Raw genomic sequence first — 27,851 nt, 5'->3', positions numbered from 1 at the left:
TGTAAATTAGCAATGATAATAATAACTTAATTTCCTTGAAGACAAATTTAAAGAGGCGATGAATTAAGACCTCAATTTTAACCTGAGCTTTTGTTATATAAGAGGGAATCATATTCAAGCGAACATCCTGTAAGTGTCAGAACTGAAAACGCCCTTGTTACTTGACATGAGGCCCAGCGAACGCCAGGTCCTGGAATGCACAGAAAAATATCAATGACAACTTCTCTAGCCCCGCCCACTGGTTCGCTCATGACAGAACTGAAGTAACACAAGTTGCGAGGAAACAGATAGAGCGAGCGAGCAATAAACATGCCGTTAAAAATCGCAAAATATTGTGCAGTGCCTGGTTGTGAAAGAACACAGTTGCTGCATCCTTCCTTCAGATTCCGACATTATTAATGCGTGGTTGAAGTTTATTTTTAAAAAATTTCCAGCTCACGTGGGTAAAACATTACCGTGGATTCCTTTGTGAACAAGGCCCAGGTTGATGCTGGATTTGCGGAGAGACTAAAATTAAAAAGCAGTGCTGTGCCGTCAATATTGGATCCGATAGGAATGGCGTAGCAATCTTATTTGAGTAAAACATATTTGTACTATGTGTCACTATTGCTTTGTTAGAGATAGCTTGATATGCCCTGATAGGCCTATTCGCACGGGATTAGTATTACCTGGGGACCTCTAGTCATTTGTAATAATTGCAGAGGTTGTCTGTGATCTTAATCCCTTGCGAATCGGCCATGTCTGTAATTTGTAAAGTAAAAATTCCCCCACAAATGATCTACCATATTTTGACGAACACCGAGGTCCTGTGATAATATTAGTCCCGTGCGAATCGGCATCTCTGTGATTTGGCGGGCTCATATATAATTTTTCAAGGTTTTATCCACTGTTTGTGAATATTGGAGGCTGTTTTGAAGTGTTTTGGTATTATTTCGGGTGCTGGGTTATATCCATAAATTACCGGGAGTCTCCCATTTGTTCATTTATCATGGAAACTCGTAACATTTGAGACCCGCGATCGCGGTGATCTTCTGTCCGGTTCGCGATCACGGGTCTCAAATGCTGACAGGTACAGATATCATTAAACACCATACACCTATAGGCTATACAAACTATACGCAAAGCCTTGCCATCACATCCGGGAAATAAGTCAGTAAATTTGAGTAAAATCACAGGCTTCACTTATCCCGTGCGAATGTGCCACATGAAATACAGACATGGGGAGGTAATTTATAAATCACATGAGGTCCCCAGATAATACCAATCCCGTGCGAATAGGGCGAATGTGTACGCTAACGCCGTGTCCTAACCAAACGCGACGCTGCGACACGTGATAAAAGGTATCTTTTTCATGTTATCCAGAGGTTTTGTCCTAACCAGCCGCGATAGGGCTGCGCGACGAGCAACGGCCGTTTCTATTTTAGAAACGGTTTCTATTTCTCCGACATAGCGGCTGACAGCTCTGCTCACACAACGGTCTCATTCAGTACGCTGTGTCTTGTGATTGATTATTGTGTAAAACGAATATAAGAATTGTCATACCTGTCTGTTGCGGTGGTCTCAGCGTCAGGGTCCCGCCCCTTTTTCGCGTTCGGTGTGGACAAACAAATTGCTTATTGCAGGAATCTCATCGCGTCGCATTTGGTTAGGACGCCAAATTCACAGAAGGCTCCAACTAAGTTTACTTTTCAAACTGCTATCCAATCATAATAGTGGGCGTTTACTTCCAAGTCTTCAATGCGGCACGCCCATTAAAACCGAGCGTTTGTCGAGTCTGCCTCAAAACCCGGCTAGAAAATAGCCTATTACTTTTTGATTTTGATGTTTTTTAAATGTAAAAACCACGCGAACGTCATAAGTATACCTCATACAACAGTATAAAACCATAAACAAGCCCAGTTCATGACACCTTTAATTTTCGTCTACCTTTGGGGTAAACTATGTCACAGGGGTGTTTTGCGTGATTCGCTCTCATAAAAAAACTCGTCAAAACAGACATTAGACAAGGATTTCTACACGCAGAATTCTCTTTACGTGTATTAAGTGTATATTTACCGTAATTAAGCGTGGTAAACAACGGTTTATGAGATGATTTGGTTTCACCTCAGAGAATGTTCCCGCATCACGACGTGATCTGACGTTCCCGCTTCTGCACATTAAACGGAAACGGCGATGTTTGCGGGCCATCTTTGGACCGCTGTCGATGACTGACACGCGTGAGAGCCAATCAAACAAATGGTTGAGTTTGGTGGGCGGAGAGACCAGCAGGTGTACCCGAGACACACTTGAGAAACGCGTGAAACGCCGAGACCACCGCAACAGACAGGTATGACAATTCTTATATTCGTTTTACACATTTTAATGCCCACACACCATTTAGCCTGTAAAATGACCAGAAGCTAAATTAAGAAGACAATCAAATAAAGATGATGCTTCTAAGACAAACATTTGTTTTGTTAATTTTTTTTCTCACTATTCGATACAGCAGTGAAAAACAGCTGACACTGGAAAAATGACATTAAAATAACAGTTGTATTTCTGTGTATTTTCCGTCGTTTGTCGTGAGATGTTGGTGAAGGCTCGTGTCACTCAATAAAAAAAGAAAGATCACATTTAACACCTCTAGATAAACGCCAGTATCCATTGTTTTATGCACTGATTATATAGATCGGTTGTTTTGTGGCGGTTTATGTGTACAGTTGCCACGGTTACACTCTTTGTTTTAATGTTTCCATAGCAACATAAGTCGCTTCATAAAACAATCGCTTGTTGCCCACGTCACATCATGACGACCACCACAGTTCATTTCTGCGTCTTTAATTCGTGTTATTTCACTTATGTCATATGGTATTATTTAATCTGATTCTTCTAACTAAATAAATGTATACAAGAGGGGAAATAAGCCTTTGTTTTTCATTCTAAAGAAGTTCAACAATCCCCAAAACAATGTTATGGGTAAAAATGAGAAAGCTGTGAAATGTTACTATTTGTAAACATTTGAGTATATTTATTTACCTTTTAATTATATTCATGTATTTTATTTTATTATTACTTTTATCGGAATGCATTCTGTGGCTGTGTTTGTAATTGTCCTAAACCAATACAAAATTTGCATCTTTAATAGCCTAGATCTAAAAGAGTCATTGCTTAAAGACAAACAAACACCAGTTTGACCAGTTCAGAGACTCTACAGGTGATAATGGCCTCAGATGCTCTGCAGGAGCTGAGACAGCTGTGCCTTAAGAGGGGCGCCGCAGGAATCAAGGGACTTGGAAGGCAAGAGAAGTATTCTGGTTTCTTTAAAACAATCCAACGTGTACATCTGTATCTTTGTGACTCTCTATGTACATATTGTGACTTAAAAGGACAAACTGAGGTGGTGTAGTGTTGTGGTTAAGATTCATAAAGGGTGCAAGAAGTAAATAAAAAAAGATTGTCATTGTGAAATCTGAAACGACAGAAAAACAAAACCATCTATATCTTGCTCCAACTACATTTTGAGAACCATGACCATTTTTGCTTAAGCATCTAAAAAGTGTAGCCTGTTGCAATTCTATAGCAAACTTCAGAGGTTGAGAAACATTCTGGCTTTGGTTATAAGGCCATTCTGAATCCTCATATTTCATTCTGACGCTACAAACGTAAAGAACTATAGTAAAAAGATATGTTTTGAGCTCAACAGCCAAATCGAGAACATAAACCGAAAATCTCTCTTTGTATTCTGTCCAGGACGTTTCGCATTATGGATGATGATGGAAGTAAATCTCTGGATTTCCAGGAGTTTGAGAAAGGGCTGGAAAACTACGGAGTGTCTGTGGGGAGAGAGAAAGCCAAGGAGATCTTTGCTATGATGGATAAGGACGGTAGCGGTTCGATCAACTTTGGTGAATTTCTCGAGAATTTAAGGGTAAGATGGTTTGCCATCAAAAGCCAGTCACATGCAAATCTCAGCGTGATCTTATTGGAATTTGTTTTATGATGTCATCCGATGTCATTTTTACGAATTCGTCACCTTGTAAAATAGTTACGAATTGCCACGAGATTGTGTCGGACAATGTATGTTACTGACTTCATCTGTTTAAATGCTTTAGCCGCCCATGTCAGACGCTCGGAAGCAGGTGATCAGTCAGGCTTTTCAGAAGCTGGATAAGACAGGAGACGGAGTTGTGACCGTACAGGATCTACAGGGTGTTTATAACAGCAAACATCACCCCAAATACAAGAGCGGCGAGTGGACGGAGGAACAAGTTTTCCGCTCCTTCCTAGACAGCTTTGATTCACCGTACGAGAAAGATGGCAAGGTACCCTCCCGTTTCACAGGATAACATAATATCTGATGCATTGCCAGCCTAAAGACTCAAGGTTTTCGTTTTTATGACCATTTGCCGTCTTTTCTCTTGACTTATCTGTGAGATTACTTGTGTCTGTAAATAACCTGACATTATAGACAACACTGTTAAGATAAAAGTGAAATGATCCGGGGAAATTCTTTAAAAAAATCAGCCGAGGACATTTGGATCGAAATGCAGAGTTGAGAATAAACTTCAGTGTAAATGAAATGGTCTTTTTAGACGCTTTGTTCTGGACACCTCGTATTTAGGATATTTTCCTCTTCAAACCCATAAATAACGTATGGATATAGTAACAGTAAAAGTAGCCTATTAGGTAACATTAAAACAGTGCTGCTCCAAAAATGATTTCCGCGATGAGGTGGGAAATATATGTTAAATCCGAGATGTGTGAAACGCAGCGAGAGTTTTGAAGGTGACAGTACGTTTCTATACTTTCTTTAGTAAAGATCAGATATTTATTATAGTCAAAACACGTCCATGAATCTAAACGTGTGTCATGTGATATCGGCTCGTTCTTCTTGATCACAGGTCACGCTGGAAGAGTTTATTAACTACTACAGTGGAGTCAGCGCCTCTATCGACATCGACGAGTATTTCATCACCATGATGAAGAATGCGTGGAAACTCTAGACATCCCTCCAGAAGTCTTCAAGACATCTGTGTTTCTCTATCCTGCTCAATGTTAAAGATGACGTTTCATCATCTTACAGGTGCTGGAGTCCTCCAGGAGCCACATTGAGAAAAAAATGCCGTTCCCCAAGCTTTTGGAAATCAGATTTATACAATGCATTAGATTTGCTATTACACACCGAGATGTTGCTGATTGTAGAATAATTCCTTGTGCAAATGATTGTGTCTGTTATCATTAAACATTTGATTTCTACATCTTGCTTTGATGTTTTGCACATTGTTGCTTTGTTTCCTGAAGACGATCAATGTCGAAACGCATGCAAAGCCCTCAGATCTCTGACGAATCCATCTGAATTTGATCTACCCTGGTGTTTATACCCATTTCCTCGGATTCAACTGTGAATTACAAATACAACACGCAAGTAACGGCATGACACTTGTCAAAATCTGGGCTCGTAAAGATGTCGGCTTCAAAAGAGATTTATTGATTTGTCTGACAAACAGTTGTTAAATCACACCAGCTGTTCAGAGGGAAGTGTTTTTAGATTGCTCATCCATTAATTCGATGCAGTTTATCTTCGATTCGTTTAAGCTCCCGTGTGTGTTTGGTGCCCCATCTGGTGAACGTTCACAGAACTACACCACAATGAGATTAACTGTAAGGTGATCATCTGTAAATATCTCGTGTTGCTTTCTAAAATTTAGCAAGAACGTTTGGGATGTACTAGGATGCAAAACACCTGATGTAACAGTGATGAAAATTGTGTTGCGTGTCAAAATGTAACAGCGCAAAATGCTAGTTTATGCAAAATATAAAAAGCATGATCGTTTTAGCAAGATATGTTGTTAATAGCCAAGAAAAAAAATCAAAACACATTTTAGGCATTTAAACCCCCTCGTGAGAGAAACTGAACTACAGGCCCGCACTGTTGACATAAGACAAAAATTTATTTCAAATGTTTCTTTTTTTTTACTTTGATATTACTATTTATTTTGTAAAGGAGGTTGGAGACACTGTGTGCTAGTAAGTGATAATATACGCATAGAAATGTACAGAACATTCAAGAGTACAAGTTTTTTTTTGTCCTTTTTGCTGTCTAAATTCACTCAAAACTTCCAACACACAAAGAAAAATCTCCATTTCTGACATATGGTCTCCAATAACATGAAAATAGATAAAAAGTTAATATAGTAAATCAATATTTAAAAAAAAGGCCAACACAATACAAACCCTCGGAATATGGGAAAAAACAAATATCGAGATGCGCTTTCAAAAGTGAACTTTTCATCAAAGCGACTAAAAAGGAATAATAAACATCTGCCCCTAAATGAAGCTACACGGATGATTCTGATGTTATCAAGAGACAATAGGGTAAAGATAGTTTTCTCGCATACGAGGGGCGACTTCTAGAAACAGATTCACTACAGCACGAGTCCATGTGCTGGTTTAGTCCTTTATTGGTTAACACAGATGAGAAATCTAACTACCATCTTCGCAGACTAGTAAAGTGCGTCCGCTTGTCCTAGAAACCGGTGGGGATATCCAGGAGACGCATGGAGACAGAAATCAACCTGGGGATTGGAAGAATGTTACGACTTCACTAACACAGGGGTACAACAGATGACTGTGGTGCTACCGGCAAGCTGACTGGCCAGTAAGCGTGATGATGCAAGAGCCTTTGAGTGGTGAGGTCAAGATGTGATCTGAAGCCAACAGCCAGCGAAAAGAGAGAGAGAGGATGAGTACAAAACGGTCCCACGGTAGAAACTGCAGCCGTGTTTAAACGAAAAGAGAAACGCCCCCAAACTCATCAATATGATGAGCAACCAAGTCCAAAGCCATTCATGGAGAAGTCTCTGTATTTTTTTTCCTTTTTTGTCGTCTTTAATTTGTTTATTTGCAGTCCAAAAGGAAAAACAAGAACTAAAAACAAAACAAAATGATAAAAAAATCAATTCCAGATTTACAATAAATGTAGAAGGGGAAAAATGAACTACAGAAGTTTGAGTAAGAGAGACTCCGCCCCTTGGGGGTCCACAGCATCGCTCCGCGGGGGCAGTGCCGGTCTGGGCTGTGCACAAAGACGCCCGCACTAAAGCCCTGGTGGGCAGTTGTCGGTCGAGCGGAGGGTCAGGGTGCTATGTGCTCTCGGCGGTCGTCGTCTCACTGTTCTCACAGTTACCTGAAAGTAAAAATGGAGTCAATGTAAACCGTGGATCTGGTACGGATTTATTTTTCTTTGATGTCAATACTGTATTTGACAATTTTAGTGATTTTCTTTCATGTTTTTGAATATTTCGATTTAGTATCAATATTGTATATTTCATTTTGGGTTTGATTTCCAGATAAAAACCTTTGAAGTGAATGCGCTGTATATTTCTTTGTCTTAAAGCGTTTGACAAACGCACAAATGTAAAGCTGTTCATTTCACGTTACGCTCCAGAGGCTTTATATTCACAGATAAAGTGACAGTGATCGTACCGCTGACGCTGGAGTTCACTGCACCGGTGCTGTTACTGTTAGCGGTCTCATCATCGTCGCTGTCATCCTCATTCGACTGTGGTATCTCCGGTTCGGCCGGGGCGGGCGTGCTCTCGGTCTCTTGTTCCGCGCGGCTTCGCAGGGCCAAGATTCTGTGATGCAGAGCTGCGGCCAGCTGACCGGCATCTTTAGAGCTCGCCTGAAAAACATCAGAAGTGGTCTTTAGGTTTCATGTCAAACTGATTTAACCCATGGAATCGAAAACGTGCGTGTGAAAGTGTTACCGATATGAGGAAGACTTTCACACCCTGGTCCTCGGTGTCCATGGCAGTGATCCGAACGCTTTTCTCGCTTGCTTTGTCCACCTGCATCTGAGGCCACAGCTTTGTGTTGAGAATCAACCGCAGACTGCCCTGTGTACGCATCACTGCAATAAGAAAGAAGCAGATTGGTGGATGAAGATGACGCATGATCAGGTTCCTGTGAAGAGAAGGGACGGAATCGCCGGCGCTCTCACCTAATCGAGACTGTAACATGCCGTCGTCGGTGGACGCCATATCGTTGAGTCTGAGCAGACCGCGGCCTCGCTCCACCCACGACTGAACAGGTTTGTCGAACACAAATAACTTACACTGCATCTGTGGACACCAGACACGTTCACATCTCTCACATACATTTCCAACAATTTTCTTGAATTCATTTTTAAAATTTCATTTCATCACGTCACGTCAAATGGTCATTTTCTTCCCAAATGGACCAGACAGTCTGTCCATGGTCAAAACTGTAAACTAAAGGCTAAGAGCATCTGCGAATTGTTGGTTACAGATGACGTCTCTCACCTGTAACACATTGCTCTCTGATTCCTCTCCGGTTCGCACCTCCACCTTCTCCAGAATGCACTTCTTGGCAGTGGCTTTGGTGTAAGCAGCTGCCGACTCTTCAAGAGACTCGGTCACACTGTGATCTGACAGTCACACATCAGAGAGAAAACATGATATGTAACACACGTCTAACATTGTATTGGTGTTGGTAGCGAGTGTAAATGAGCACATACTCTTCTCGGGCGTGGCCTCCTGTGATGACGGCTCTGAAACTGGAACTGAAGCGTCTTTACTGCTCTCTGTGGACGTCTCGCCTCCTTTAGGTGGGCTCTGATATGAATTACCCAAAAACTAGTCAGCAACAGCAATCTACTGTATAAACTGGTGTTTTTGATTTAAAAGAACGGTTCAGCCAAAAATAAAGCCATAAATCAGTCGCCATCATGTTGTTCAAGTTATACAGCAAGGATCTGGGTTTGAGTGTGTGTATGATCTGAGAGGTGACTGAGATTCAAAGTGCAGACATACATCTGCGTTGCATGTACGCATGTGAGCAATCCCAGCGTTATGGATGTTTCAAGTCAAAATTTGAAATTTAAACTCTCAGAGAATGTATTTATTACCAATATATTGAACCATCTGTTTAGATTTTCCTAAACCACTGTTAATGGTGTCCAGACATTAGACAAATATCTATACAGGAGTTTTCGGTTTTAAAAAAGGAAAATAATCATGCCTTACAGATCTGACAAAAAATGCATGTTTTTTGAGAGACGAGATACTTTGTAAGACTTCTGTGAATTAAAATGCACTAATCAGAATTAGTACTACCCAACAAATAGAGAAGGGATGGTTCCGCATAGAAGATAAAATATTGCATTTTCATTTACCCATTCACTAGGATTGCGTGCCGTTATGGATGTGAAAATTCTGAAATTCATCTTTGAAATGCATTTGGTAAAAACGTTACTTTTTTCATGGTAAGGTTGACATTTGCATGGAATTGCCCATATACGTTTCATATTAGACTGCTATAATCTGGAGCGTTTGCAGATTTTTCACTCACCAGCACTCTCTCAGACATGTTCTGGCCAAAGACAAACTTTGAGTCTTTATCTGAGCTGTTGGTGGCATTACTGTTGAAAACAAAGACAGATTTACAGAACAGCAGGACATTACACTCCAGCCAGAGAGAGAGACGACACACAGGAAAGATTCAGAAAGATTCGAGTCGGTTACCTAGAGGTGCCCATGTACTGTAAGAAATAATTTGTGCTGCCAGACTGAGAATCTGTGGTTTCCTTTGAGTCGCTGAGCGCTTTGTTTTCCTCCAACTGTTCAAGAGAAAACAACACGAGAGGATCATTTCATTTGCTTAAATGTTTTTAACTGTGCTGGGCAAATACACCAACGTTCACAATATTTTGTGATATTTTAATGCTTTTTCTATTTAAATCAAGTTAACTTGTCATTACACAACAATCATCATCTATCCTTGTCTGCCAGAGATTAAATGTTACAGAACGCAACAATCCATATACTTTAACTACATTGATCAATCTGATCCCTCATTCAGAAAACACAGAATCCCATCCTGACCTTTGCTCGCTCTTTGATATTCTGGCCAAAAACAAACGATGAGTCCACTGCGCTGTCCTTCTTCGGACTGCCGTCTTCCTTCGGTCCACCTCCATTTTCCTCTCCGTCCTTCTCTCGCTTCTGCAATGAACACAACTGTAGTCACAAAATATCAGGAACAACACAACTTGTTTTAAAACAAAGCACTGCGAGAAGCGACTAACAATCAAAACCACGCCGTGTTTAAAACATACAGTTAGAGAGGTATCACATACCAGGTCACATCTAGTTATGATTTTAATTCCTGAAATGACTTTACAACGGGAGGTGAGTCAAGTAAATACTGAGTAGACGTGCAGAGCACTCACCGCTGAGTTGTCCGAGCTCTCTGTGTTGTTCTGAAAAACGGATCGACTCTCTAAAGCCACGTCTCCAAACTTTCCCACTCCATTTGTTCCACAGCTGGAGTCTGTCAGCACAAACACACAATATAATTCAGCTGATATTACGACGCTTTCAAACTGAAGAAAGATTACGCTCAACACAAAATGTGAATTAATGAAGGAAAGAGAAGTGATACAACAGACTGCAGTGTGCGGTGGTGTGTGATGACGTACTGCTCTTGACGGGTTCTGTGAGGGTTTTGGAGGGAGGTGCCTGTAGAACCGCTGGTCTCAGAACACTGCGTTGCTGTTCTTTGGGCTTCTGACTGGGAACACCTGGAAAACAACCTACTAACGGATTGAATCGGAAACCAAACGCAGCAGAAGAAACACACAACAACGTCTCTGTGTGCACTCCAGGTAATTCTTCTTGACGAACACTGATGCAAAATTATCTGTCTTTTGGGGAAGTTTGGGTATAGTGAGGTTTTCAAAGTAATGTTACGTCTTTGTTTCAGCCTGCGAGAGGTCGCTCGCATCACAAATGATTTTGTAAAAAGTTGTTTGCGTCACAAATGCTGTGGGCTTGTATTTAAAGTAAGAGGATCTCTTTTGAACTTTACAGCAGATGACGGTATTTGGAAAAAAAGTCTCTGAAAAAGGAACACGAAATAAATTCCTTTTCGTAAAGCTTGAGAACATGATGGTTTTTTGGTTTGAGGTAAAGAGCAGGAATGAGTTGATCTTACCTGCGCTGGGGGCCTGGCCATGAATGAGAGTCGGGGGCTTCAACCTAAACCCAACGGGCTTCTCTTCTAAGACAGACAAACAGAAGCACAACTGTTAAGCAAACATCTCTTACACGACCTTAGATAAAATCTCTGAGATAAACAAAAACAAAGTTCATTTATACACAGACACAACATAGCATCAGAGCCCTTAGGGAACAGAAAAATGCGCAATATGTAAATTCTCTGTATGCACAGGACGGAGAATGTTTATCTTGAATAAATAACAATAAATCAATTTTTTGGAGAAACACTAAAAACAGGTCGCTATTATATATTCACAAAAAGTTGCATGATATACTGAGCGGTATGTTGCAAGCGCTGGTTTTCACCATCTGTGTACTTTGTGGTTGTTTCTAAGAGAGAAAATAGCTCTGACCGCTTTCTGTCAGATCTCAGTCTCACTCGGTTTTGTTTTAGTGCATTCCAGACAGTTACTTAAAAACATTTTCGGCCTAACTTTGTGCTCATTTTAACACTTCCATGTAGGACCTTCAGGGTCATTTCAGACCTCTAAACCATTTGCTTTGTTACAAAAATTGATTAAATTATTACACTGTTGCACAAAAAGGTTTGGTCTGTGTTCACAGGGCGACATGACTAGGAAACTAGAAAATTTCCACCCAACAGGACGGTCCGAGATTAATATTGATTTCTCACCTGGTTCCGAGTCTGAATTACCAGTTGGAGACTGACATAAACTTGAGGGCATAAAGATATTATTCTTGGGAACTGCAAACACAGTGAGAAAGAAAACAGAGAGAAGATCAGTTTAATGAAAAACAAACTCAGAAATCAGACAAACACTTGAAGGGTTGTGTACTGGGAATACTGGGAGCATGTTCACCTGAATGTGAGGGTGGGAACTGGGTCAGAGATGAGGTCCTCTCTCTCTTCACTGGGGGACAGTACTCTCCATCATCACGGTCTGAATCTAAGAGGTAAATCAGAAGGATAGACTGATCAGAATCCACATGAGCAAACTTGAGCAAATACTGTCTCTTCTGCAAACTCACCATCTCCATCCTCCGCACTCGACCCATCCGCGGATCTCTGGAGAAAACACATTTCATTTAGTCGCACAGAGCAGGCTACATAAAGAACATCTACAGAAAACATTTAAAAAGCTCAATTTCAGGAAGAAAAACATCGGGTAAGATTTTCCTAACGTGCTTTTGGGAGATGTTTTAAAGATGATTTGTATGCAAGTCATCTCACTACCAGCAAACTAAACCAGATGAGTTGGTGGATTTACATGGCAATGCTGCTGGGTGATTACTTCATAGCCTGCCTGAACATTTACTGAAAAATCCATAGTTCATGAATTCTATCCAGTTCCACTAGCATCAGGTCAACTCCAATCAAAGTGATGACTAGGGATGGGCATTTTTCAATCATTTCATCTTTGAATATTTGAGCTCATACAAAAAAACAGGCTTTAGGTATGGAAAAAGGTACCAGTCTTATGCTAAGGCCAAACTTATTATCATTAGTTGCAGTGAAATGTACATTTTAATGTTTCAAGTTGTTGAAATCAGCATTAGTTACCCTAATATATTTCCAACGAACGAACAACCGCTCCTAACAAGTTATAGTAATAAATACATTTTATAGTAATAAATAAATTAATCTTCCAATCATTTAATATTACGTTGGTATTTTTATACCAATTTATATATAAGTAATGTTAACGAATTGTGTGGCTCACATTTTTAAAACATTTTAATATGATGATGTGAGCCGAGCACCAAACTTAAAATATTTAAACTAGCTTACAAATGATTTTTTATATTTTCTGTATATTATAAAGTCATTAGGCTACAGATGAAGTGAAGAAGCGTTAAACAATTATAACCCTGTGTTAACGCAGTTTTTTATTCTTATGAAAAATACGAATATTGGAATAGCATTCTTCATTTTCTAATAATTATCGCGGATCGAATATTCGAAAATTTGTGCACATCCCTAGTGATGATGACTGAGTTATAGTTTTATACTTATGTTTGGAATTTTTACATCTTTCTGGAATGATGGTGCTCATGGTGGATGTAAAACACATGGAACAGCAGAAAAAGATTTAGCATAGGTTTCCAAAAAAATTAAAATATTATCGGATGAAAAGTGGCAAACCTTTAGCGCTTTGTCCTTCTGAAACACAAACACTGGAGGAGCTATGGCTGGCTTCTCTGTTAGAGAGAGAAATGCACAGAAGATTATAAAACACAATCTTTATATATGCTGCAAAGTACATTGTTTCTATATCTGACATACAGTAGCAGGTAAACTTCTTAAGAGCAAATAATACAATAAACTTTCTTAAGAGCAACTAATACAATCTGAAATTAGTCCAGAAACAAGACTAACCACAGTAAAGACAAAGACAACCTGTGAACACATTTGACGATTTACTGTAAATGAGATGCTTTAGGGAATAGTTCACCCAAAAATAATCATTCTACCATTTCACATGATTGAAAACCTGTATGTGATTATGACTCTTTCTTCAGTGGAAGACAAATGAAGATATTTCGAGAACAGTCTCAGTGGTTTTGTGTTCACACAATGGAAGTCAATGGGGTGTTGTTTGATTATCAACATTCTTCAAAATATCTTATTTTGTGTTCTGTAGAAGGGAAAAAACGGTTTGACATGATGGTGAATAAATAATGAAAACGTTCATTTTTGAGTGACCTAGCTCATTAAAGGGGTCATATGGCACGAATACGTGTTTTTCTGTGTCTTTGGTGTGTTATAAGTTTCCCATGCATATATTAGACACGTAAAATTGTAAATATTGAAGTGTGGGAACAAAAGATGCATTTATCTAAAAGCGAATGCTCACCCAGACCTGCCTGAAACGCCTCGTGTAACCACACCCCCACAAATCTACATCAGTTCATGGTATGATTTGACTAAGACCGCCCAAATGTATATGTAAGTAAGGTGGGCGTACCTGTCAGTACAATTGCTTTGGAACCAGTCACTACACACGGGTTAACTGGTCAATCATAGCACACCTCGCTTTTCAGAGCAATGAGCTTTGTAAAAAATCAGCGCGTTTCAGAGAGGCGGGGGAAAGCACAGCGTTTTTGCATTACATCTAAAAAAATATATAATATTCGTATGTGGAAAACACAGCGTTTTTGCATTACATCTACACAAATATATAATATTCGTTTTAGCAGTTTCATATGACCCCTTTAAAGAAATTAAAAAATTTTAACTACATGCTAATATATCTGTCTACCTATAAAAATAACTGTTCATTTCAGTGTTACAGTGCTCCAGACTGCGCCTAAAACGGTCATATTTGCGACTAAAAATATTCATTTGCGAGTGATATTTTTGCGGAGATCGCCACTGGCGACCATGCAAATTTACTCGTTTTTAAAGTGTTTCCAACGGAAGCACCAGACATACAAAGAAATATGCCAGGCGAGAGAGAGACCTGTGTAGGTGCACTTCCCAACCTCAAGAGGTGCTCTAGCGGCATACGCTCCCATGCTGGACTGACGCGAGTTCTGCGAGTGACCGGTTACACCAGCAGCTGGGCTTTTTCCTGCACACTCAGCGCAAGCGCAAGCGCTCTGCTCTTCATTTTTTCCACACTCAGCGTACCAATGCTCGATTTTATAGTCACGGAATTATTCACGGAATAAGCGCCTGCAGATCTCCGCAGAAAACTGTGGTTTTTAATGCTTGTTATTAGGGCTGTCACGATTATGAAATTTGGCTGACGATTAATGGTCTAATAAATCATTGCGATTATGACGATTAATTGCCTGTTTTAGAGCTTTGAATTTTAATTCTCATTAGGGATGTAACGATTCACCGTGAGCCGGTTGAAAATCGATTATAATGTGTGACGATTCAAATCGTTTGAGGTGTGAACTGAATCGCAATACATTTTTTGAACAGCAGGGGCCGCCATGTTCACTGCAAACCTAAACGTGGACATGCTGATATTTCTTGAATGCAAAAAAATCCAAGAAAAGCACAGACAGTATTAGTTTGTTTATATTAAAGAGACTTTTTCTATTATTAATTTGTTATAAAATTGCAGTTTAGTTTTGTTATTTGAAATAAAACATAATTTTATTATACAAAGAAACGTGAAGCATTTAAGAAACAATGCAAGTTGTTCAATTCTAATTTGTTTCAACTCATTTTGTAAAAATAAATCTTGAGTAAATCGTGAATAAATCGCATCGTGAGATCAGAATCGTGAATCGCATCGCGAGCTGTGTGAATCGTTATATCCCTAATTCTCATACATTTTTTATTCAGCTTTGAAACGACCATATTGTTCTGAATATAAAGACTATGTTCTTTTTCTTGGAAATACATAGGAAAAAATTGGGTCATCATACTTAAGGTTTAGGCTTTTACCTGTCAATAATACAACCGCCAAATACTTGTAAATTAAGTAACTTGATCAGGAGTGAATTGAAGCCACCATTAAAATGCTGTCAGTCATAGAAAAGCTTCTAGTTTGTTTTTTTCAAACTTGCAAGACTACAATAAAAGTTTACTTTTATGTTAATGAGATTTTGATAGACTGGTTTTCACACTGAAATAATATTAAATTGTACTGCAGGTTATTTTATGGTATATGTTTTTTTTTTTTTTAGTGATTGTGTTGTGGTGGTACATTTTACAAGTATTACCATGCTTTAGTTACAATATATATATGGCTGCAACTAACGATTATTTTAATTGTCGACTAATCTAACAATTTTTTTTTTCGATTAGTCGACTAATCTAACGATATTATTTTTTATTAATCTAATAAAGATTTTTTGGATTACTTTATTAATCCTTTGGCAAATTTTGCAAATAAACAATAGATTTGAGTATTTTCTTACATTATAAAGCAAATCATACTTTTTACTCCACTACATTTTATAAATAAATATTGTTGTTTTAACATTTTTATCTGTGTTTATATTAAAATCACCATTTTCTTTTAATTAAGTAGTTTTAATTTTAAAAGTAAAAAAAATACTGATTTTTTATGTACTTAAGTACTGTATTAAAGGTAAAAAAAAATGTTTTATTGCACTTATGCTTTTTGTTGTCCTTATGTTGTTCCAATTGCTTCCATTGTTTCCCTCATCTGTAGGTCGCTTTGGATAAAAGCGTTTGCTAAATGACTAAATGTAAAAACATTAAAAAATGTGTATATGAAATACTAGAGCATGATATATGCTCTGTATTTTTTTCCTCCAAGTAATATCCGACTCCATTTTCAGTCTCATAGTGTAATTGAGTAAAAGTAAAATACTACTATTTGTATCTGTTTATTGTACAAAACTATCACCGTATAAAAGACTCTAATGCAGAGTGGCGTTAAAGCGAGCCCGCGCACCCGGAACTCAGAATGATGCGCTTAATGCATTCGCTTCGTTATTTACAGTTATGCGTATCCCGGACACACAATGATGCGCTTAAAGCACCTACTCCTCCTGAAGTCCCGGGGATCATTTTGCTCCCCAAAGTAAATAATAGTTAGAGCACAACGAGAAGAGATGACATGTTACATGCTTAACACATTCAATAACAATAACACATTTAACGCATCAATCCGACAGTATACAGTTAAATCAGAGGTTTAAAAAGAGTTATTTCGTATGAAGACGCAACATATTCAGACGGCTTCCAGTGCTTCTAATAAGCTAAGCTATACTCAACTCAACTCAACTTTATTTATATAGCGCTTTTACAATTTTCATTGTTACAAAGCAGCTGTACATGAGACATATTGACTATAAGCAAAATAATTAAAGTTGTACCTGCAGATACAAGAAAAGGTTGAAAACACAGAAGACAGACATACCCACATACAAAACACTCCACACACACAATATGCACACGTACTAACACACATAGACATAGAGACACACACACACATAGAGACACACACACACACACGGATGCACACGCACACACACACAACACACACACGTACGTACACAGACAAGTACGCACACACACACGCTCAGTGAGAGCACACATTTAGGATAAAGGAGAGAGAAGCACAGGTTAAATATAACAGACTATAAATTCCTATATGCAATATTAAGTAAAACTTTAAAATTCTAAAGCAATTCTATACTCAGCGAGTAACGTTAACTCACAGTCTCTAGCAAAATATATTTTAAACAAAACCATAGACTATCATCTTGTCATTATGAAGAATAATGAAACATTGGAACATCTAGGAAAGAGTAGCGTCCTGACCGTCACCGTACACACGCATGCTGACTGGAGATTAACAGACAGCACCAGCGGAGGTCAGAGTTTCTTCATTATGCTATATTGGTTTATTCCTCGCATAAAGCTATCGAATGACATAAAAAGTGCATTGGTGGTTTCATGATAGTCAGTCCTTTTTGAAGCTTAAGAGTAATTTAAGCAGGGTCACAATCTGCAAAGGTTCACATACACTAACTTACACTAGTACAATAGCGTTAATGTAAATCATTAATGTAAAGCGTAGTTTTACATTACAAAAAAGTAAATTACAAAAAAGTAATTTATTATGAAAGTCTACATCTACGTGCCCCTCTCCGTCAGTTTGTGATTGCGTGTCCGTCCATGCTGTGATGATCGCATTCCGGGGGTAACGTTTGGGGGAATTCCTCCATCCATTCACTAACTTACTGCGTCCGAGGCTCTGCGATCGCTTTTTGTCGGGTGTATTATACTTTCTCTTGTTCTGCTGATTAACTTACACACGCCCGGGAACAGAAACTGCGATTACAGCAGATAAACGTAAATAATATGAAGCGTCGACGCATTTCACGCACGTAATCGACGACATCGACGTGTCGTTGCAGCCCTAAATATATACAATAGGGCTGGGCGATATTGACCAAAATTCATATATTTTTTTGATGAAAGGCGATATGCGATATGTATATCGATATTTTCTACAAAGCGGAATAAATGTTTACTAGCAAGTCAAAGCCGATGCCGATACAATATATGCAGTCTAGTCACCGGGCGTTTTTACACAGCTAAAAGCTCCAGGCGATGGACAGCGTTTTTTCAACCGAGGTGCTTTGGTCGCAATTATAAGCTGCATGGGAAAAAAATAAGCGTCAGCACTGAGCCCGTGTCCATAACTTCAGATTGGTAAAGTTTGCTTCTAAGCATTTTAACTAGTGTCCGCTTTGGCCGCCTGAATTTGGTTATAGGCCTACTCTCCGTGACTGCTATATAACAAAGGCAAGCAGCAATTATTATTAGTGTTAATGCTGTAGGTTAAGTTTTTTGCACATAGCACTGGTGCTAGAAAGGTTTAAAGTTTGGTAGCACAGGCCAAACTGTTGGAGTATAAATCGTCTGTTGTCATTATTAAAAAAAAAAAAGTGCAGTTCATCATGAATAGACAGGTAACTGACAAAAGACATTAATGTTACATTCAGATGAATAAATTAGGGCCGTATCATTTTTAGATTACCTAAATTTGTTTGAATATTTCTCAGTTGTGTATTTTTCCTTTGTAACTATACAATAGTGGTATATTTGTCCACATAAATTACTGTAGTATAATATAGTAAACTGCAGTAAAATTCTTAGATACTATAGTGTTTTTGAACTTTACTATAGTATACAGTGTTTATCAATTCACTACAAGGGCACTACAATTTTCAAAAGCAAATACTATAGTACACCACAGTATTTTTTGTCTTGAGTGTTTTCAATTTAACGGGACTTTTATTTTGACGGGTCTTCGGGAAGACACTTGTTTGCAGATAGCTTCACTCAAACGGTAAAACGCTTGTAAAATAAACTCTCAGAGCAACTCTGACTGGAGATGAAGTTCATGTGTTCACATCCTCATACAGTGGAGACGCAGACAAATACTCGACCATCACTCGTGTTGTATGTTAAACTGTGCACGTAATTCACTCAGACACGCAGAACAGCCAGATNTTTGTCCACATAAATTACTGTAGTATAATATAGTAAACTGCAGTAAAATTCTTAGATACTATAGTGTTTTTGAACTTTACTATAGTATACAGTGTTTATCAATTCACTACAAGGGCACTACAATTTTCAAAAGCAAATACTATAGTACACCACAGTATTTTTTGTCTTGAGTGTTTTCAATTTAACGGGACTTTTATTTTGACGGGTCTTCGGGAAGACACTTGTTTGCAGATAGCTTCACTCAAACGGTAAAACGCTTGTAAAATAAACTCTCAGAGCAACTCTGACTGGAGATGAAGTTCATGTGTTCACATCCTCATACAGTGGAGACGCAGACAAATACTCGACCATCACTCGTGTTGTATGTTAAACTGTGCACGTAATTCACTCAGACACGCAGAACAGCCAGATGACATTTAAATAACAGGACTCCGCGTCCGCATGTAGTTTACATGGACTCAGTGCGATGCGCCATTGATTATTGTCACACACAACAAGCACCACCACGACAAACGCACTACACACAAACACACAGCTCTGTAATGCACATATTCTTATTATTCTACATACTGTATATGTCGCACTGTTGTTGTTTTTTTTTCAAGTTACTTGTCCAGTCGGGGCAAGTAAAGTTATCTCTCACTTGCCCATACAAAACATTCACTTGTCCCGGACAAGCGTTAATGTCGAGCCCTGATTTTCACATTTTAAAATTATGATAAACGAAATAATTTTAAAACATTTGGAAAATTAATTTGGCGAATATTAATTAAAGAAGAAACAAGAGCATAGGTGTCTTTGAAATGGAGACTACAAAACAGCAGTGTGCAGAGACGAAAGTCACAGGGCGGCGTGTTGCATTATTATGCACGCTTGAGCTCAAGTTCAAAGTCTACTCCCGATGGACGATGGGCAGGATTCAACTTTATTTTTACTCTGTGCTTTAGTTAAAAACGTTAATCAATAAATAGGCAGTGCGCGGTTGACGGGCGCAGAGATGGATTTCTTTGCGCACTCAGTTAATGTAAGAATGTGCTGCTTTTACAAGCATGATTTAATTACAGCTTCCTATCGGCGAGGCATATCGGCGTTATTTTCTTTATCGGGCCGATGCCGATAATTAATTTATAAGCCATTATCTGCCGATAATATCGGTGTGCCGATAATATCGTGCATCCCTAATTTTTATCATTTTCAACTAACTTTTCAGCCCACAGTAGCCAACTGAATTAACCAGTCTTTCAAAATGAGCAAAGCTCATTCACATCTTTCATTCTCTGTGGTTCACTTTAAATGATTCAATGATCTCTTATATTCGCTAGTGACTGAAAAGTTCAATAGTTTAAATGAATCGGTTCAAATGAGTCATTCGTTTGCGAGTCTTTTTAAACGCAATGTGCGTTCATACTGGCGAACTCGCTGTGTACAGTATACGCTGATTCAACGATCCAATTGCACAGCTAAAGACATTACAATGATGTACGTCATGTTAATCTAAGAAATTTCAAGAAATTAAACGTAATTGGATGCAAAACAAACAGCCGTGAAACACAGACTTTTTAGCGCCTCAGTGTGCTGATAAAGAAACAGCGCCTCCACTGTGGCGTAATGTCGCAACTGCAGTTACAAATGACAGTCTGTTAAACGCAGCATTTCTTGTGAAGACTCACAACATAATTTTGGCGATAGCCTGAGGCGGCACGACATTTGACATGACAATTTCTCTATGCAGGAAAAACCCTGCATACAGCTGCACACCACTTGTTTAAAACATGTAAATTGCGGGGTCTGTCCAGTTCGCGCGCAGAGTGAGAGTGCTCTGCTCACTCTGCGCATGGGTACTGCGCATGTCAGACACCACAGAGCCGCTTCAAGTTGAACACACCCCATATCGATATTAACGATATTGTCTAATCCCGCATCGCATTGAAAAAATATATCGATACATCTTAAAAATTGATATATCGCCCAGCCCTAATATACAATAAAATATGCAATATGCAGATGCACTACAGCTCCCCCTAGTTTCTTCTATAGAGATGTGCAATAATTGCGATGATCTAAAACCATCGCGATGAGGTCAAACAATCGCGATGAGACGATTATTTAATAATTGTGACAGCCCCACTTGTTATTGACAAGTAGACACACAAAACATGAGCGTGTTACTAGTATGCACTGTTTGTTGTGAGGATTTTAATGAGCCTGAGGATGAACAATGTGATATTTGAGAGGTTTAAAAAGAAACTAACCGCGGATAAGTTCAGGGAACGTATCTGTTATAAGACACCGCTGGATCATTTCAAATCCGTTCACAACAAGAATGAACGACAGGCGAATTCTCTTGTTAAGTTTTATTTGAAGTTATCTTTATGTTGTGTTGTGAACATGCGGAAAAGTGTCATTATTACGAACTAAAATCAACACAATAACGTAACAAGCCCTTTCGTATTGCTTTAAACTCTATAAACAATAAAACCAGGGCTTCAGACTGCGACTAAATGGTCGCAATTTACGACCAGTTTTTGAGACAGCGCAAGCGTTTTTTACAAGTACTCGCGCATGTGCGACCTGCCAATTTGGATTTTTTTCTAGTTGTTATATGTCATGTGAAAAGACGAGTAGATCTCGAGCCCACCAGTGTAGGCCTATGTGTGTGAGAAGGGGAGAGTCCTGAGCTGCGCGCCGTGTGCGGCTGGGTGACTGATGTTTCTCACTGTCGTCGCGTCGTCACAGCGCAGCTCATTATTGACAAGTACTAAGGTATGTTTTGATCGATGCTGGTTTGATCTTAAACCAGCTAAGAACCATCTTAAATCAGCATATGACCATCTTAAACCAGCACATGAACAGTTTAAACCAGCACAAACCAGCATCAAAACATACCAAACCAGCATAGGCTGGTTTTTTCAACAGGGTCTGGTCCATTAATACTGACAAATACAACTTTGATTTTAAATAGTAAATGTATTCGTAAAATTAACATTAGATTAACAATTAATAAATAATGTAAAAATATATACCTCATTGTCTAGTCTTGTTCAATTTAACTTCAAATAAAAATTAAAAAGGCCTATATTGCTATTGCTTATTAGGGCCTTATTGCTATGGCAGTTTATTCCCCGTGGTATCGAAAATGGTATCAAATATCGATATATTTTTAGGTATTGAATCGAAGTTATAAATTCCAGTATCGTGACAACACTACTTGAGACAGCGCTGAATCATTTCCAATCCGTTCACAACAAGAATGAATGACAGGCGAATGCTCTTGTTAAGTTTATGTGAAGTTATCTTTACATTGTGTTGTGAAAATGATGAAAATGTCCTTAATACACAATAAAATCACCATAAGAACGTATTAAGACGAGCCCTTTCGTTTTGCTTTAACACTATAAACAATAAAATATATACAGGTATCGGTATCGGCGAGTACCAGAAAAAAATATCGGTACTCGTACTCAGTCTTTAAAAAATGGTATCGGTGCATCCCTAGTTTAGTGTTCTCAAATTACTTCACCTTCGCTTTACAAAGCCTGCATATTGCATACGTCTTGTCAAGCTCCTCTTACCATAGAGTTGATCAAATCCTAAGTATTTCCAAAAACTAGCCCTCGCTAAAAATAGGACGGGGTGTATTTCTTTTAGCCCCGCCATCGCTGTTGCTGAGCTTAAGGTGTGCGGTCACTCGACTGTCCGGGTGCCGCACCGCTCTCGCAAAATAGTTCCGCCTTTTTTGTTCTGACAACATCACCAATTGTTATTTTAACTAGAAAATCAATTTTTGTAAATCTGTGAATCGATAAAAATCGCTAGAGGACTGAATCGCGATTCATATGTGAATCGATTTTTTCACCCACCCCTATCTATCGTTTCATAGAGTCATGTGACCACGTTAATATTGAGACAATTTTGCTATTGCGATAACATGATATCGATAATATGTGATGCGATCTTGGGAGAACTCGTTGGATGTCGCACTCAAAATTGGTTTTTCATTCAATTATTATTCTATAACCTCTTGTCTATCATCTCTGAAAAATCATGGCAAAATTCACTTGTTTATTGATGAAAAATAGCGATTTATAGTGGCTAGCTGATGTTTAAGAACATGCTGGCAGAGCTGCAAAAGATCACTCATAACTTTCCCTCTCATTACACTCCAAAGACATTTCACCTATCAAAGTAAAGCACATAACAAGAAGAATGAAGGCGTATCAATGCACATTTCCCGCCAGTCCTGTGTAAACTACGGCATGCAACGTTTTTTGATACAACGTTATCGTGAGATGGCTGACAGCAAAACATAGAAGAGATGATCAAAAGTTCAGACACTTTGCCCATGATAAACAATGTAAAACTTGCTTCACTACTTACTAGTTGTCCATAATGTTTGCTAGTGTCCTTGTGTAGTGATGCAGTGCTCTTAGCACTCCTGACAGAGCAGCTCTCATTCTTTAAGTGTGCCCAGCACCATTTTAAACCCGTTTTTCTCCAAATTCCGTTCCTGAAAATCATAGCGCTCAGCCGACTTCAGATAGCTATAACTTGTTTTACATATAAGGTATGAGCGAAATAAAAACAGCTCTGGAAAGGGCTTGACCCCAGCTTTCATCAAAATATGTAAAAATGTACATTTTCACCATGTGTTGGGTTTTCCCAGATCGCATCACATATTGTTTATAAGTTTAAGATTATCAAGTATTATTTGTGGGGGGCACAAAGCAATGCACCCTTCACAATTATTTGGGGGGCCGCAAAGCAATGCACCCTTCACAAAGGGGGCCTTACAACGAAAAAGTTTGAGAACCACTGCTCTAAACTACTTGCAAAATTCTCTGTTGAAGTTACTTACTGAGTACTTGCCATGACCAACTCATAAACACTAGACCCCACTGGCACAGTCGAGAGGTTTTAAAATAAACGTAAATGTTTCATGAATAAACAAAGACACGTGATCAGGCTGACCAGTCTGTGATATTTTTAAATGAAGCAACAAACCCGCAAGGAAAATAATACAATCATTCATAAGACATACAGAAATGAAACCTGCATATGGATGCATTGTGTAGATGTAAAATGACAATGTACCAGTGATAATATGGGCTGTAAACGGAGCTATACAGTAGGGTTGTGAAATGTGTTGAAAATGTGCTTTCCCCACTTTTCCCAATGGTTAGCAATAACTGAAGGATTTTAATACTTGAAGTAATGTATAGCCATGTAAAGTTTTAGATCGAGAGAGACAGAAAGCAGAGACTAGTCATACAGAGTGATGCATGTAATTTTGATTGTAGAATTTTCCTCTTTTAAATATATATCTTATAAATAGATTTTACAAACTTAATTGCATATTGGATTATTTAGCAAATTATGTCTTTTTTCTTCAATATCATGGAGCCCTACCGGTTAAAAACAAATCTCACAAATGCCTTTACAAAACAAGAAGATGTGCCAATAGACCCATGCACACCTGTATCCATAACAACTAGAGGTCGACCGAGTCATCGTTTTTGCCTATTAATCGACACCGATAACGATAATTTGAACTATCAGCAATAATCCCCACCGATAGTTTTTCCTGGTTGCATTTGAATCAGCTGCAGCAGGGAAAGCTCTACTGTGATACGCAGGTGGAGAGTTCCGAGTATAGAGTAAAACAGCGACCTCTAGAGGTGGAAATACAACTGACAGCCTGTTTGGTTTGGAGCTATAGTTTATGGTTTGGAGACGCCAGATGGGGGTTTAAAAGTTTCACAATGACAAGGTAGAGCCAGTTGCAGTAAACATGATGTTAAAAAGTAATTAATTTATTGACTATATGCTGCATTTAATGGGGAACAGCAGTACTTTTGCCGACAGAACTGAGAGCGCGCTTACAATATTAGCCTATTAACGTTTGATTAAGAAGTTATAACATGGTGACAAAAATACAGGCAAAAATGTTAAAATTTTATTATTGTAACTATGGATAGGCATGTGTGTGTGTGCGTGTGTGTGTGTGCGCGTGTGTGCGTGCGTGCGTGTGTGTGCGTGTGTGTGCGTGTGCGCACGCGCACGAGATCCGCCTCCGAAATAGAAAACAGATGACACAGACAGCACGAACGGCTAATGTTAATGACATTCGTTTTAATGTAAACAAACACGCATGTGAACACCACAGTATATATTGTAAAATATTACAATAGATACTTCATTCTGCTAGTTTGGTGCCAAGAATGTTTAAAATTATTAATATTTTAGAAATTACCTACTTATAATTTTGTTTAAATCATACACTGGTGTTTAATATTTATTAATGTAGTTAATACTTATGTGTTTTATTTTTATATTTATATTAAGTACAATACAGTTTAGTGGTTCAAGCAACGTGTTTATTGATGTAATACACTTCATTGATAATTTACTTTGTTTTTTTTTAAATAAACCATTAAAAAAACTATCGGTAATTAATCGTTATCGGTAGGTACTGACCACCTTAGTTATCATTATCGGCAAAATCCAATATCGGTCGACTTCTAATAACAACTACTCTTCCTAAGCAAATACCCACCCACCTCTCCTCCAGTCATCTGCCTCATCCACTCAGTATTACAAATCCATGCACATCACTGAAATTAGGTCAGGGCGCGCACACACACACAGATCCTCATGATGGGTGACCTCACCACTCAAGGTTGCTGTATGGCAGGATATTAGAATCCTACAGGGGGGCAAATCATGTGTGCATGGGGTTGCATTTCACCCCGGGTCAGGAGATGGGTGGGCGGGCCTTCATGAGCACAAGCAGCGGGCCCCGGTAGCGACACGAGCCGCTTGAGGAGCATCTACTGGCGGCTGGACGGAGGAGGCAGCACCTCCCCCTCTGCCGGCCTCTCGAGAGGTCTGATGTGTGCATGAATCGACGGGTTTTATTTTATTCAGATTAACGTGCATAAAAGCTCGAGCTGTGAGATCAGACCGAAACAAAAATCAAGTTAGCCAAAAACACGAGTTGAGCAACTCACTCACTCACTACCCCACCCACTAAACATTTGCTTTCATTTCTGTGCATTGATAAAACAACCACATTTAACAAACTGATCTCTGCTGCCTATTCAAACATTGACAAATAATTCCATGCACTAAATTAACACGCGAAAGCAATAAAATAACACACACTGGCTTAATCCATGCAAATAGTGTATAAAGATGGCACAATAATGTTCGCACAAACCACAATAATGTCCGCATCAAATGCATCATTTCTTTCATATATGGTGTAAACAATGATAAAAAAGGGAAATATATATGAATAAATTGATGTCATGCGATATATTATAACACACGTCGCTGTTTATGGATCTGGCCAACATGTGACATCACTCCTAACATTGCGTTAAAAATAAATCAATGTATGCTGTGTTTGACAGGATCTAAATATTCATCACACATACAGGAACTGAACACTGGCTTTGACTACAATCTGAAAGAAACATCAGTAGGCCGATGTTAAAACCTTAAATACACTTTAATCACTCGGTCTCGCAGTTATATGCACAAAAACAGTCTTATACAGGTCGACATGCATTGAATTCATGTTTTTGAGGGAGTGTGTACGCATGTCGCGCGCGAGAGTGCCGGGGCGAGTGCGTGCGTTTCCACCCGCCTAAAATCAAAAAAGAGAGACACGGAGAGAGGCCGGGGTTAGCCTGTTAGCACTAACATACACAGTCTGTCAGCCAGTCAGTCAGAGCGCTGGTTAGCCCGCTAAGCTAACACACTCATTGGCTAATGCGCGCTGAACATCCACACAAATTCCGCTTCAGAGCCACTTATAAACACAGAACGTGTCGATTTAACACGTGGGACATTAACTGATACAAATGTGACACGGACGGGTCATGGTGGCTGTTTATTTATTTTACTTTGCGCGTTACGCGAATTCACACGGTTGCCTACCTTCGTTCGCCAAGTCCGCCATTTTACTTCTCCGCGCACACCCACAGTGCACCGCGGCACAAGTACGCTTTATTTCACTGAGTAACATGCATTTCAGTATAAACTTATTTTTCACTGATAATATGTGAATGTGGTTTTAAATATGCACTTCGTGCTTTAATTGTGATGGTGAATTATTTCACTTTTCTGCTAATTTGACCCTTTTGTAAACCACTTCTAACGCTTGAAAAGATTGAAAGGTGTTATAAAAATAATCATTGCCTATTAGGAAAAAATATATCTTTTTCATTGATATTTTAAGTATTTTTGTATATCATTGCTATAAAGTACTTTGAATTACATTATGTGCACGAAATGTGCTATATATCCAAACCTTTCCTCGTGTTGCCTTTTATGATATACAGGTATTACTATACTATATTACAATTAATAACATTACATTACTTGTATACTCATACAAGTGTAATGAGTATACTAAGATGGAAAATAACTATTTAACTTAATTAAATCACAATACATTGTTACAATATAAAATCTTGTGTAGGCCTATAAAATATGAAGAGTTTGGTTCCAAAATGAGTTAACTCCTTTTTTAAAACTTTTCAAAAATCATGTTTTTTTATTGTGCATTCCAATTAAAATCAATCAGACTGCAGTTGGTTTGTTTTGATTTAAGCCATAATATCTAAAAATTACAGCTAACTAACAGAATAAATCACAATAAAAACATGATAACATAATAAGAAAACATGAATTTTGAAAGTTTTAATATATATACATTATATAATATATAATACATTTAATATATGTCACTGATGCCAGGTTTGTCTGAATTATTATTTTTTCTTTATCGGCCTATATTTTCATTTGCTATTCAGACAGACCAAGCGATATGGAATACAATTTAAACATTTCGATTTTGCCTTTGTGTTTGT

The 27,851-nt window shown here is 38.6% G+C and overlaps 2 protein-coding genes across 5 annotated transcripts; one reads left to right on the top strand and one right to left on the bottom strand.

Annotated features, from left to right (window-relative positions):
- Window positions 1-2,302: 2,302 nt before the first annotated feature.
- On the top strand, window positions 2,303-5,231 carry capsla (calcyphosine-like a). Of its 3 annotated transcripts, none has more exons than XM_057333998.1 (5): window positions 2,303-2,326; window positions 3,125-3,276; window positions 3,730-3,907; window positions 4,092-4,301; window positions 4,881-5,231. In XM_057333998.1, exons 2-5 carry the CDS (start codon window positions 3,200-3,202, stop codon window positions 4,980-4,982), a joined length of 567 nt encoding a protein of 188 aa, XP_057189981.1. In that variant the 5' UTR covers window positions 2,303-2,326; window positions 3,125-3,199; the 3' UTR covers window positions 4,983-5,231. The 3 variants fall into 3 exon arrangements, with proteins under 3 accessions (XP_057189981.1, XP_057189982.1, XP_057189983.1); XM_057333999.1 differs by having other exon boundaries at window positions 2,310-2,326; window positions 3,194-3,276; XM_057334000.1 differs by lacking the exons at window positions 2,303-2,326; window positions 3,125-3,276 and adding an exon at window positions 3,537-3,641.
- Window positions 5,232-5,435: 204 nt separating this feature from the next.
- ranbp3b (RAN binding protein 3b) lies at window positions 5,436-26,966 on the bottom strand. 2 transcript variants are annotated; one of them, XM_057333996.1, is made up of 17 exons: window positions 26,917-26,966; window positions 13,165-13,220; window positions 12,051-12,087; window positions 11,882-11,968; window positions 11,695-11,766; window positions 10,996-11,061; window positions 10,481-10,594; window positions 10,232-10,332; window positions 9,885-10,004; window positions 9,525-9,619; window positions 9,352-9,421; window positions 8,519-8,615; window positions 8,304-8,428; window positions 7,982-8,102; window positions 7,749-7,891; window positions 7,465-7,663; window positions 5,436-7,165 (listed from the first exon to the last, which is right to left on the bottom strand). In XM_057333996.1, the coding sequence occupies exons 1-17, from the start codon at window positions 26,936-26,938 to the stop codon at window positions 7,122-7,124; spliced, it is 1,569 nt and encodes a 522-aa protein (XP_057189979.1). In that variant the 5' UTR covers window positions 26,939-26,966; the 3' UTR covers window positions 5,436-7,121. The 2 variants fall into 2 exon arrangements, with proteins under 2 accessions (XP_057189979.1, XP_057189980.1); XM_057333997.1 differs by having other exon boundaries at window positions 10,481-10,582.
- Window positions 26,967-27,851: the final 885 nt, after the last annotated feature.

Source organism: Triplophysa rosa, linkage group LG5 (assembly GCF_024868665.1).
Source record: "Triplophysa rosa linkage group LG5, Trosa_1v2, whole genome shotgun sequence".
Taxonomy (NCBI): domain Eukaryota; kingdom Metazoa; phylum Chordata; class Actinopteri; order Cypriniformes; family Nemacheilidae; genus Triplophysa; species Triplophysa rosa.
Note: the sequence above shows the minus strand (reverse complement) of the source record. Positions and strands in the feature narration are given on the sequence as shown.